The following is a 12349-nucleotide window of genomic DNA, read 5'->3' on the forward strand; positions in this document are numbered from 1 at the left end:
TCTAGAACGCATCGAGACGCGGTGCTGGGGCGGATAGAAAACGACGGCGTTCATTGGTCCGGCGGGAGGGCGGTGCGCGCGCACGCGCGGAGGGCTATCTGCGGCCGGCTCTCCGCCTTGTCCCCGCCCGCGCCGCCCCTCGCACAGGCGCGTTGCGGGCAGGAGGCGGCCTCTCCTCGGCGGGTGCGCCGGGCCGCCCCGCCCCGCTCCCAGCGTGCCCCGCGCGGTGAAGAAGCGGCGGCTGCAGGCTGGGGGCATTTTGTGTCCGCGATAGCAGCGGTTGAGAGACAAGATGGCGGCGGCGGCCGAGTAGGGACCGGCGGCTGCCGGGACCCGGCGGAGCCAGCAGGCCTCGCGCTTCCCTTCCCCTCTCCCCTCGCGGCACCTTGGCGGCCGCCTCTCACCTCTCCGGAGGGCGCGGGGAGTCGAGCGGTGCCCGGCCGGGGAACGGGGCAGAGCCGCGGAGCGGGGCGGCCGCCCGAGGGGCCCGGCCCGAGCTGAGCGGCGGGGACCGCCGTTCTTCGTTCTTCCCCGCACTCCTTCCTTCTGTCCCCTACCTCTCTCCCCTTCCCGGGGCGGTGGCAGAGCCCTCTCTCCCCTCTCCCGTCTTCCGAGCCCCGCAGCGCCGGGAGCGCCCCGCGGCTGCCTGTCGCCATGGCGAGCAGCAGCGGCTCCAAGGCCGAGTTCATCGTCGGGGGCAAATACAAGCTGGTGCGGAAGATCGGCTCGGGTTCCTTCGGGGACATCTATCTGGCGATCAACATCACCAACGGGGAGGTAAGGGCGGCACGCACCCCCGTCCGGCGGCTCGGGGCACCCGGAGAGCGGCGGCGCGTCCTGAGCCAGGCGCTTGGCTCCTGTCCCCGGGTTCGCCTTCCCGGGGTGCCGGCTGTGGAGCCGGGCGTTTTGCTCCGGTCCTGGGCCCGCAGCTCCCGGCCTCCGGCTGGGAGCCGTTCTGCTGCTTCCCACGGAGCCGCGGGCCGCCGCCCGGCGCTTTGCTTTGTGAGAGGTAGGGAGAGGAGAGCGCCTTGTCAGCGGCCGGAGAAGTCTGTTTTCTGGCAGTCGTCTCTGCCCCTTTTTTCAGCTGGGGAGCACTTTATCTCGTGTTCATCAGCAGTAGAAACAAAGAAGATCCCCTGTTTCTTCAGTTCTTTTTTTTTTTTTTCCTCGTATTTTTTTATTCTTTCTTCCCCTCACTTCTGTGAGCTGTAAAGAAGAAACACCCACGTACGTTCTTCCTTGCTTGTGTGAATCTGAAGATATAACATCTCCAGCTCAATTTCATGACCTGGGATGGATATTCGTGTACAAATCATCACGCTATGGATTTTATTTGAAGAAGCAGCAAAATGCAGGACATTGAGTGCCAGAAGTGTAAAAATTTGTAGCTCAGAGCATGGGGAATACTGAAGTTCTGTGCCCCTGCACCTCAGTGGCAAGGCAATGCTCAGTGGACACTCTGCTCTGATTCCTTGTTCCCTCTCACTGCAGGAAGTTGCTGTGAAGTTGGAGTCTCAGAAGGCCAGACATCCCCAGCTGCTGTATGAGAGCAAACTCTACAAAATTCTGCAAGGAGGAGTTGGCATCCCACATATACGGTAGGATTCAGTTGTATGTGCCAAGTCTGGTGACTTTCCTTTAATGTTCCCATGAGGTGGGACACCACCATAAGGGACTTCTTTTAGAAGTAGTTGGACTGCTGGGAAAAATACTCCATTCTAAGCTTAACAACCACCTGGGTATCCTTGTAGCTCCCCCTCCCTGCCCCAGACTCTTTTCTTAGGCTTACATACTGTGCAATGAAAGTGAGATCTTCAGCAGTTTGTGAACTGTGAGAAATTCTTAAAGTCATCAGAATAAAGCATGAGGTTGTTTCTATGAGAGCCAGTGTTCTTGATGAGGCTGAGAGTTTGGAGCTGGTATTGGAAATGGCTGCTTTCTTTTGTTGTTTTTTTTTTTTTTTGTTCCAACATGTCTTCCTCCTCTGCTCAGAAAATGGCGGATAGACGTGATTAACCCTCCCCCTTCTCCTGTTGGGACAAGGGACGTGCTCAGGCACGTATCTTTTCCTTTCATAGTTATGTGCAGCAAGGCTTGAGACTGCTGAGAACCTCGACCAGGAATGAAATGGCAGCCCCTTTCTGTTACCCGCAACAGATGCGTCACTAGGATTTCCGTACAGTTAAAGTGCCAGGATTAATCCCTCCCAGTTGCTTGTTAGGCAGTTTCCTTGTTTCTTATTCTGTCTGAAACTTTCAGAGTTTTCAGTAATTTCCTGATCTAGAAGTAAGTTGCTGCTGTTCTGGTGCAGCAGACTCTAGGAGGAGTCATTTCTCAGATTATTGAGGTGTTATCCTGTGTAGTTCTGACTGAATCCGCATCAGAGTAGCCTAAGTGAAACTTCTTTCTTTCCAGAAGTACTTTGGCCAAGAGTATTTTAAATAATTGTTTTTAAAGTTAGTATTTGTGGTGTTTGTGCTATATTATAAAAGGAATTGGTGTCTTGTGCTACAGGAACAACTTCATTAGGGCTAATGAGTCAAACTGCGAATTCTGATTAGTCCTTTTGCTCTTAACTCACTTTGTTGCACATGTAGAAATTAGTCTGTACAAACTGCAGGGACACTTGTGTTTTTCAGATTGTATATTCCAACAAAACCTAGAAGTTGCTAGCTTTTTGCCTTGCTCTGTAAACACAACTGATTGTAGACCTGATTGTATGCTGGAGTTATACAGCCTTGTTTCACCCATCTGTCCTCAGCATTCATGGTAGCCTTCTACAGGAATAGAACAAACATACCTGTGTGAAACAGAACAGCTACAGTTACAGCAGTTCCTTGTGTGTAACCAGATTTAATTTTTATTTTAGACAAATTTCTCTTTTCTTTGTATGAATACATTTGTTTCACAGCTGAAAAATAGAAATTGCATATTGGAAAGCCATCGCGGTACAGTTTCATGCTAAAACAAGGGTAACTGGGAGAGCAGCCAAAGCATGATGAATCTGGTGTTTCATCACAAAACTGGAAAAGCATGCTTTCTTAAGCTTACACTTTTTTCTGAAAACCTTTAGTGCTATAATGAGACTTAAGTTTCATGTTTTTCAAATGTACCATGTAACAGAAGTGAACCACTATTTAAAGTAAGTTCTTGAGTTTGATTTAAATGCCTCATACGAGCTTTTTATTTAAAGCTGAGATGCTGGAAGTCGTCTTACATGTTGAGAAACTTGTTTTTAGCTTCAAATAAAGCAGTAATCTTGTAAGTTTTCTTTCCTTTGTATTTGACATACTTTTATCTGACCTTACTTTTTCTATGACTCTTGTTTAAAGTTCCATCACAGAGGAACTAAGAACTTTCTTTGACATATGGCCTCTGCAAAGTAGTACCAGATTACAGGAATCTGGGTAAGAATTGACAACTGGGGCAGCACTCGAAACAGCACAGATGCCTTCTGTTGTGCTTGAGATAACATCTATTTGATAATGTCAGGGGGTCTTGAAGATTTCTACCTTCAGGTTCCAGCATTGTTAATCTTAGGATGACTTTTCTAGAAAAGCTCTTCAGAAAAGCTTTGGAAGTGTCTTTTATTGTAAATTTTAAGTATGTACATATTAGATGTTGCTTGACTGGTTCTTTGTGCTTTTCTTGTTGTCTGGTGATATGAAATGTGGTGATGCTTGAAAAAATTAAAAACCAGTACTTCTGTTTATATTCTAGAGGAGGAAGCGGGGGGGGGTGCTCAGCTCGTGGTTTGCTCGATAAGCATTGAAACATTGTGTAGTTAGAATGAGAATTCCTGGTGCTCAGAATCTGAAGGAGAGAACTTGTCTTACACAATCAGGTGCATCACCAAGCCTAGGAGCAACGTCAGATTACTGCACATGTTGTTCCAGACAACTCAAGCTTTTCTGACATGAGTTTTTTGGCAGCAGCAAAGCTGAGAGAGTGTATGACTTTGTACTTAGGTCTCTGCGTGTGTAATTGATAATACGCATTCCGCTTTTGTTTTGTAATGGTTTGCTGTCCAGTTGGAATGAGCTGTTCTTGGCTCAGCCTATTGAGAAGGATGAATCAGGTTGAGGAAATTCTTGCAGTAAGATAGTTAAATTTTCTGTGAAGTGGTACCTTTAAGCAGCAACAACAGAAATGGAGTATCTGATAGAAAACTGAAGAATAGTTCCAAGCTTTTCCAGTCTCTGTGCTGTATAAGCTGGGCTCAACAGCATTTTTATCCTGCTGCTTCTGTGGGATTAACTGTGAGCTTTCAGTTGTGTAGAGAGGACTTGCTACTTGCACTGTAACAGAACATGTAATTTCCACATGAAATAGCAAAAAATTGAGATTAGCTTGTCTGAATAGCTACACAACTTTAAATTCACACGGGGTCTTCAGCTTTGCTGCAATCTGCTGCTTTCTGAAAGAGCAGGGAGGATTCTCTGCTCTCTGAAATGTCCCGAAACCTGTAAATACCACTGCAGGCTGTGCTATGCACAAATCTAGGCTATACTACCTTCATTTTTGACAGCGGGCTTTTGGACCAAGCTTAACATCTAATAATCTGGTCTGCCTTAGGACACAGTGCCAAGTCTGCAGTATTCTGGTAGGTTTATTCTGATTGTTCTCGGTCATCAGCTCTTTTTTTTTAGTAGCAAAGCATTTTTAGCTGTGATCTTCTCATTAACTGGGTGTTGATTCGGAGAGTTTGGAATATCTGCTTTGATTCCCACATTCTTCGTCTTGATTCAGAGGAATGAAACTGTTTGAGGTTTTGTATGTTGTTTTGTTTATGGTGTGAATCTCTTGACGAGAGAATTGTTTGAACCTTCTGTGGTTGCCGCTCTTGGTTTTTGCCATTTATGGTGATTATGAACAACAGTTGATTTCCTTTATGAAGATTCTTTAGATATCTTCCAAATGTACTTCTAAAAGAAAAGCAAACTTAAGATTTTTTTTTTTTTTCTCCTGACAACACCTCTGTATAACTTGTTTCCACTAGGAATGGGTGTTGTGCTGGATCTAGCTGCAGCTGTTGGCAAGGTGTGAAAGTGTTGCACAAAGAATAGGGTTGACTGTAAAACAGACGATGCTTTATTCTTTGGGCAGAGCTGGAGAGGTGAAGTATTCAGTTGCATCTGAGGCTTATCAGGGGAATATTTGAGTTTAGTCACTGCTAAGTTTAAATATGAATGTTATTGACTTTTTTGTTTTTGCAAGTTGAACAAATAAAATCCTACATTTCTAACTTGACAATGCAGTAAGTTCTTGCAAAGTATTTTGAGGTTGAGAAATTAAATACTGTCACTTATATATTGCTACATAATGTCCTAAATCGTGTGGCATGTTATAAAGCTGCTGTCAAAAAAGTCAAAGTGTCTCAGACATCAGGGCTCTCTGGTTACTTAGTGCCATGCTGGTGGATAATCTGTTAATAAGCTTCTGTCCATATTCATCTTCACTAAATAGTACACGCAGCGGAAAACCACGGCCAATGGAATTCCATTTCCCAATGGAATTTTCCCTGAGCATTTTAAATTCTGTTCTTAAAAATTGGTAAATATATTTCTTTCAAGCACCTCTGTACTGAGGGACAGACCCGCTGTAGTGGGTAAGAGCAACATTCCTGCTCTGATAGCTCAGTGGGAAACTGAAATGAATCCCTGAACTTTTACTGCTAAGAGTGAATGTCTTCAAACAAAATTTCATCTTTTATAACAATCTAAACTTCTGTTTTAGTTGGTGCTCGTGGACTACTTAAAAGCAGCTGAGAGAGACCCTGTTTTTCTATCATTTTTTCCTCTTGCCTTAGTTCATCCTTTGCAGAAACAGCTGCAGAAGTGTGCACTTGAAGTTCAGTGTTAACTCCATTTGGCACAGATGATCAGCAGAAGTCCTACAGAAAGGGTCTATTTTCCTCCAGCATTTGCAGTACGTGCTGTAGATTGATGGCTTACCTTCTCATCTGAGCGGAGCCTTTTGACTTCTATGGAAGAAATGTGACTTATGTTCTCCTCGCTTCCTACCAGCTGTTAGTTTACTTCACAAAACAACTAGCAAAGCAGCAAGTCATAGAAGTATGTATGCAACATAAGACCAGACAGATGAAATTTCCCTTGTGCCTAACGGATGAATTGCATTGGCATGCTTCATGTATTCATATTTTTCTCATAACTGTACAAAAAGTGATACAAAATCTTATTTATATCCTACCTAACTTGATAACATAGGGTGTTCTTTGCTGTTTCTTTATTTAGTACTTGAGTGGCCTAATTCATACTCACCATAGCAACTAATGTTAAATGACATCTGTTAAATATTCCACTTCAGTATTTCAGTCATGCCATGTTATGTTAGGTTCATTTATGTTACTGATTCCAAGCTGGCTAGCAGTTGAAGTGCTTTTCCAGTTTTGGGAAATAGAGAATATGTGGCAATGTAGATGTGAACCTGAGTGGTAGATTGCCTTCCTCTTGTGTGTTGCTTCCATATCTGTTAAGACTCACATTAGTGTACTTCTACAGGCAGAATATACTCAGTGGTTTGTCTGTAACATCTTTATTTCTCAAGAGTTTGGCCTGAGAAGTCCAGAACGTGTTTGACCAGAAGAGATTACTTTTGGTCCTGTCTCTGCTTGTTTTGGTTAACATGCAGTTCTTCCTGTGATTCTGGCACAGTGCTGACTTCTTAGGCCAGCACTCATGGCTCTGTGGTTGGAAAGAGCCTGAAGCTGAGTGCTTGTACCTGTGGGCGGTCGGTGCCCATTTACTACTTCCTTGATTTCTTTAATGGCTGCCTCCCTCTTACAGTCATCCTGTATGTACAAAGAGCAGTTGCATAACTTCATGACTGACTTGCTGAGCTCTGTGAACACAATTGCTAGGATCACCGCCTTTCCATCCATTTTGAAGCCCAGCTTCTGCTTTATATTTCTGCTCCGATGTCTGACCCGCGTTGTTTGTGGATTGCTGCATGAAGGAACAATGCTGTAAGCACTGACACCAACTCCTGCCCAATTTCTGTTGAATACCTGTGTTTGCATTGGTTAGGATTGCTGATTTTTTCAGTGCTGTCTGTGGAAGCATATGATTATAGGGAGGTCTGTGTTTTCCCTTTCGTTACATTATGCCCAGTGAGGGGAGTTTTGTGGAAATGCTTTAGTGATTGCAGAAGTGGAATCGTTCCAGTGGATTCATCACCTCACCGCCATTCAGTTTTATTTCGCACATTGAATCCTTTGTGCACATGAGATCTTCCAGACTTGTGTATTCACCCTCACGTGCATACTGACTTGTCAAACTTATTGATAAGGTTATCTCAGGTAATCCCAGTAGTTCTTTCCAGCTTGCTTGTTCACTGTGCCTTGTTTTTGTTCTGGTAGTGTTTCTCAATCCACTTTCATTTAACAGTCTCCACTTTTTTGTCATATGAGCTCTTCTGTCTGACATTTAAAGCCAAAACGCTGGGAAACTAATTGCATAGAGCTTGACAGAGTAATGGTAGGGTGACATAGTGCAAATGATGAAATTAGCAGAAGTCAGTAGAATGTTGAAGTGCAAATTGACCTTTTTATTGAATGAAGATATAATTGTTTCTGGATGCCTTTTCATCAATATTATATTTTTGTTTGAATTGCAGAGTCTAAAGGTTTGAGTCCATCTAAGTTTTCTCACAGCAGCGTTGTACTTCTTTGCACTGAGGCACTAGGGTGCTTTTTTTGTTGTAGGACACGAGCATGACTTTCTGCAGTTCAGATGGCTACAGGAATAGTCAGTGATGGCAGTCAAATTCTCAGAAGCCTGTAGCAGAAGACCAGGCACTTGGCAAAACGGGTGTCTGAGGAGAGCTTTTATCAATCTGAAACAGGACAGTCTTGTTATAGTTGGTGGTAGGAATGCTTTGTTTTGACAGTGAGCTGATGCTCTGGTTTTATGCATACAGTAACCTGTAGGTGAAATGATGCTGCCTTATGCTCGTGCCTTTGCTGCCTTGGTAGTTTCAGAGCACCTGGGGTTTGGGTTTTCTTTGCTGGTGACCAACAGCTGTCCAGTGAGTGAGTGCTTTCATTCATTGCTGTTTACATTTGTCACTTTTTAAATATGAATTTCCTGAATGCTTTTATTTATCACTTGAACAGCTTGCACAGTTTTGGAGGTTGTAATTACAACAGCAAGGTAGCAGTACCAGACAGTTAATTAACTGATAATCTAACGAGGGTGTAGAAGTGGCACAGGAGGCTGCAGCTGGGCCTGTGCTTTCTCAGCCTGTTTCTGAGTTTTGCTGACTCTTTGACTTCTTTACTAACTGGTTTACCTCAGTTTGACTCTTTGAAGGAAAGAAATACAAGAAGTGAATAGGGTAATAACCAAATATTTCATTTTCTTAAAGTTCTTCTTAGACATGTGTTTTCTCAAAGGCTTCTTTTACCACTGGCATTATTTAGGAACCATGTGGTTGCTGAAATAGAGATGATACGATTTCTAAAGATGCATCTCTGGAAACAGAAAAGGATTTAAGCTTGGGTCAGGCCGACCTACAGTCTTTGCTACTAAGTGCTAGATGTGCATCAGTACTTTGGTGCTTGTCTCAAGGTTAGTTAAGGGAATGAAAAAACATTAGAGTAAGCATTCATTTGTCATATGATCTGGCTTCATACTTCACTGGGTGGGATTTGGAAACCAAATACTTTTAAACTGCTGTATCATGTGACTTAGTTGTTTAGCATAGAGCTGCAAACTGTTCAGGATGTTACAAGAAGTTTTGTGTGTGAGTATATGGGAACTGCGTAGCAGGCTGCTAAACCACGTGATTTGGAAACTTGTTGACATGCTGAGTCTTGGTCTTCTAAGTGAGATAAGCTGCTGGAGTCAAATGAAGGTCACAGTTCGAATTTGATAATGTTCTAATCACAAAAGCTTCAAAAAGAGTTGTTTTAGCTTTTTGCTTTGTTTTTATAAACTATGCTCTAATTGATTAGTAGCCATGAACAAATGAGGCATGGGAGAATGACGAAGCATTTCTATGCACACGTGAATTTAGGCACACCCCACAGCTTCAGTATGGACTGTGCATCTTAACAGCTGTGTCAGGGCTTACTGTGCTACGTGGCGTGTTCAGAGATAGCTCCTAGCTCTTACAGTAATTGCACTGTCCTGCTAATAATTAGTGGAGCCTTCCAGTAAGGTTTTCTACAAATGTTTGGGAAAGCTGATAAACTGTATTTGCTAGAAACTATATGTGTGTGTGTTTATATATATATATGTATGTTTGCATAAGGAGGTATAGATGGACCTGTGCTACAGAACTAAAATTGTCTAATTATGCACTATGTCCTAATGGGACATGGTCACTGTGGAAGTGAGTTAGAATAGTGATAATGATTTTTCCTAGTCTAGGGATTCTATATTTCTTTTGAACATAGGTGGTATGTAACTAATACACAGAGTTACTGTGTAACCAGAGTGAACTGTTAAGTTGTTAAGTATCTTGTTCCTGCTTTCTAGAGCTCTCCTTGCTTAAAAAATATCCCTTCTGTTCTCTTCTCCTCAGTGAGAGAGAGAGAAATTCACTTTCCGGGCGTGTTTAGAAGAAGTGACAAGTAGAAGACGTGTTCTGAGGTTCTTGTAGCATCTAATAGTTAACCAGGGCTCTGTAAGGTCATTCTTTCCTACTAGTAGTTTGCTTCCAACACTGCACCAGCAGTAGGGCTTGGACCACCAGAGATCTCTGGAGGAGACCAGCCTTTTTTCCAGAGATGTGCTCCATTTGGTGCTGCGGTGTTCCCACAGCATTAAAACTTGCATGGGAAAGCTCATGTCCAAAAGGTGTGATCATATGTCATCTTGCAGTGACTGTGGGATCAACGAGTACTTGCCAAGCTCTTGAGCATCATCATTTCCAAGGATTCCTGAGAAGAGCCAACTCTTGTAATGTTTTTTCTTGTGCTGCCAGCAGTAGCAGCTACTGGATGCGCTGTGAATGGACCTGATGTAGCCTTACTTCTTAATCTCATTTTCCCTGGAAATGTTCCAAGGGAAATGAAAACTGAGTGTTAGCAAAGTAAATAAAGCACGGGTGACTCTGGTATTCTAGCAGAAGTTTCACTTGCTGTCAGTGCAATGAATAAATGGGGTGCTCTACTACTTGAGGAATCATAGGCCTGTAAGCATGAAAACTGGATGTTTAGAAGTCCTGTTGTCTTGTGAAGTTGATTCTGCTTTTCAGAAATATTAAGTGATCAGGAGATTAAAAGAAGTTCTTGTGCCTATGCAGAAGTAGGCCAGATGGAGGTTGTGCAACCAACCTGGGTTATTGTGTGTGCTAAGCAGAGAGATCCCTATAGAGGAACCAAATCAAATGCTTTTCCCAGGGTAGGGTTTCCTTTCATCTGCTTAGCTTTTCTCTTTTGTGATGCTGTAACTAAATTTTCTTAGTTCAGTTGGGGTAAGGTTGTTTTCCCTTGGACTGTGCTATTGGCTATTGAGCCATTACTGTAACGAACAATTACAGTCAGCATCTGAAATAGTTTTCACTTCTTAAAGCAAAACATGGTTTACCTGAATCTGGATTTACTCTTTAGAATGGCAGATCTTAGGGTGTTTGGGTTCAGTTTATTTTTCATAGTGAAGCTAAATTTCATGGCAGAATATCTAGCAGATCATCCAATCCAGTTCTCATCGCTTTCATTGACTGCAGTGTTTCATTTTGAACTGTGAGCTGCAGAGTTGTTTATAGACCCTTGTCATATCTACTCAGCAGTTTGTAAAGGTGACTTTGATAGGAACCAAGGTGTCATACTGAGTAATTCCTGAAACGTTTTTTTTTTTTGGTCCCAAATTGACACTTAAGGGTTGATCCCACTGCCTCCTTGGCTGTGATTGAGAGTGTATATGTTGCAACAACTATATCTGCCTCTGTGGCACTCAACTGTGCTTCCCTATATGTTAAAAATCTAGTAAAGAGTTTTTGTCATTTACTTAGTAGTACAGCAGTACTTGATTGATATTTGCTAAACTTGAATGAATAAATGAGGAGGTAGTATGAGCTAACTGCATGAATTCTTTTGCATTGCAGAGATGCCTTACATGAAACAAAGCCTAAAGCAATTACCAATGCTCCTGTGAAATTAAATAACGCAGGAAATAAAGATAGAACTGTAAGGTGTCCTGCTGATGCATTTCAGTTCAGTTTTTGAGTTATGTACTGAAACCTCAGTGTGTTGGCTTGTAATGACTTCTGCTTTGTGTTAATTCTGATGTTTGGTGTTTCAGTCACTGTTAAAACTTAATGTTTCTACTTCAGGGAAACTTAAACATGCCGTGCACTGTTGTCAGTTTGAGTTTTGCCTTCAGGCTTTGCTTCCAGGAAAGTAGGAGTGACTAATAGCCCTGGTTTTTAGTTAACTCTCTAGATTGAACATAAGCCAGCAACGTGTCTTTGCTTTGAAGAGGGTTAGTGGCATCCTGGAGTGCATCAGGAGTGTGGCCAGCAGGTACAGGAAGATGGTCCATTCCCTCTACTGAGGCCACACCAGGAGTGGTGTGATCAGCTCTGGACTTCTGGGGACAGTGGAGATGTGGAAGGACTGGAGAGAGTCCAGCATAGGGCTTCTAGAGTGTGGAAATGTTGAATGTTCTAAAAGCATCTATTGGTTTCCAAAAATGCATTTTGAGAATGATCGCTTCTATACGTTGAGGAGCATAACTGCCATGTGACAGTAATTGAGCTGCTTGTTTCACTCCTGTTTACTGATAGCTAAGGCTCAAACTTGTATGATTCTTGCTTATGCTGAACACATTTCTTTGTTGCAGGTGGTATGGTCAAGAAAAGGATTACAATGTTCTAGTTATGGATCTTCTTGGTCCCAGCCTTGAAGACCTCTTCAACTTCTGTTCTCGCAGGTTTACGATGAAAACAGTACTTATGCTAGCAGACCAGGTATGTACAAGCATAAATGTGAGGATGTCAGAAAACCTGAATATGAATTTGTGTAGCATGGTTCTCTTTAATTAGGTTAAATAATGTGTTAAACAGCCTTCTGTGTTATTTGAGATGCTGTACTACTTCAAACTTACTCAAGGCCTCAGCGGTCTGTAACTGAGACCTCAGGAGTGCCTGTCTAGTTAGTCTTTTTCTAGCAATTGACATTTCTTCAACTTGGTTCTGAGAGTACAGCTTTTGAAATAGCCCCTTGCTGTTAGTAAATAGCTTGGTTGTACTGTTCTCAGTTATTTGGAAGGCAGTAAGGGGTTTGTGAGTTGAATTTTCAATGGCAATTTAAATTTAATCTAATATTACATAATCAGTGTTAGTACCAAGTTGTCACTTAGCCAGAGCTCGTAGAATCCCAGGC

General features: G+C 42.9%; 1 protein-coding gene across 3 annotated transcripts in view; it reads left to right on the forward strand.

Moving 5' to 3' along the window:
• Positions 1–214: 214 nt before the first annotated feature.
• The window catches only part of CSNK1A1 (casein kinase 1 alpha 1), a 33321-nt gene continuing 21186 nt past the window's right edge, over positions 215–12349 (forward strand). For 2 of the 3 annotated variants that reach the window (XM_085236788.1, XM_085236789.1), the window contains exons 1-3: positions 215–777; positions 1492–1598; positions 11808–11934. In XM_085236788.1, coding sequence (XP_085092914.1) covers positions 655–777; positions 1492–1598; positions 11808–11934 — 357 coding nt within the window. In that variant the 5' untranslated portion in view covers positions 215–654. The remainder of the gene's footprint in view (positions 778–1491; positions 1599–11807; positions 11935–12349) is intronic. The other variant, XM_085236790.1, reaches the window with a different exon arrangement.

This window comes from Meleagris gallopavo, chromosome 15 (assembly GCF_905368555.1).
Source record: "Meleagris gallopavo chromosome 15, MGAL_WU_HG_1.1, whole genome shotgun sequence".
NCBI classification, from domain to species: Eukaryota; Metazoa; Chordata; class Aves; order Galliformes; family Phasianidae; genus Meleagris; species Meleagris gallopavo.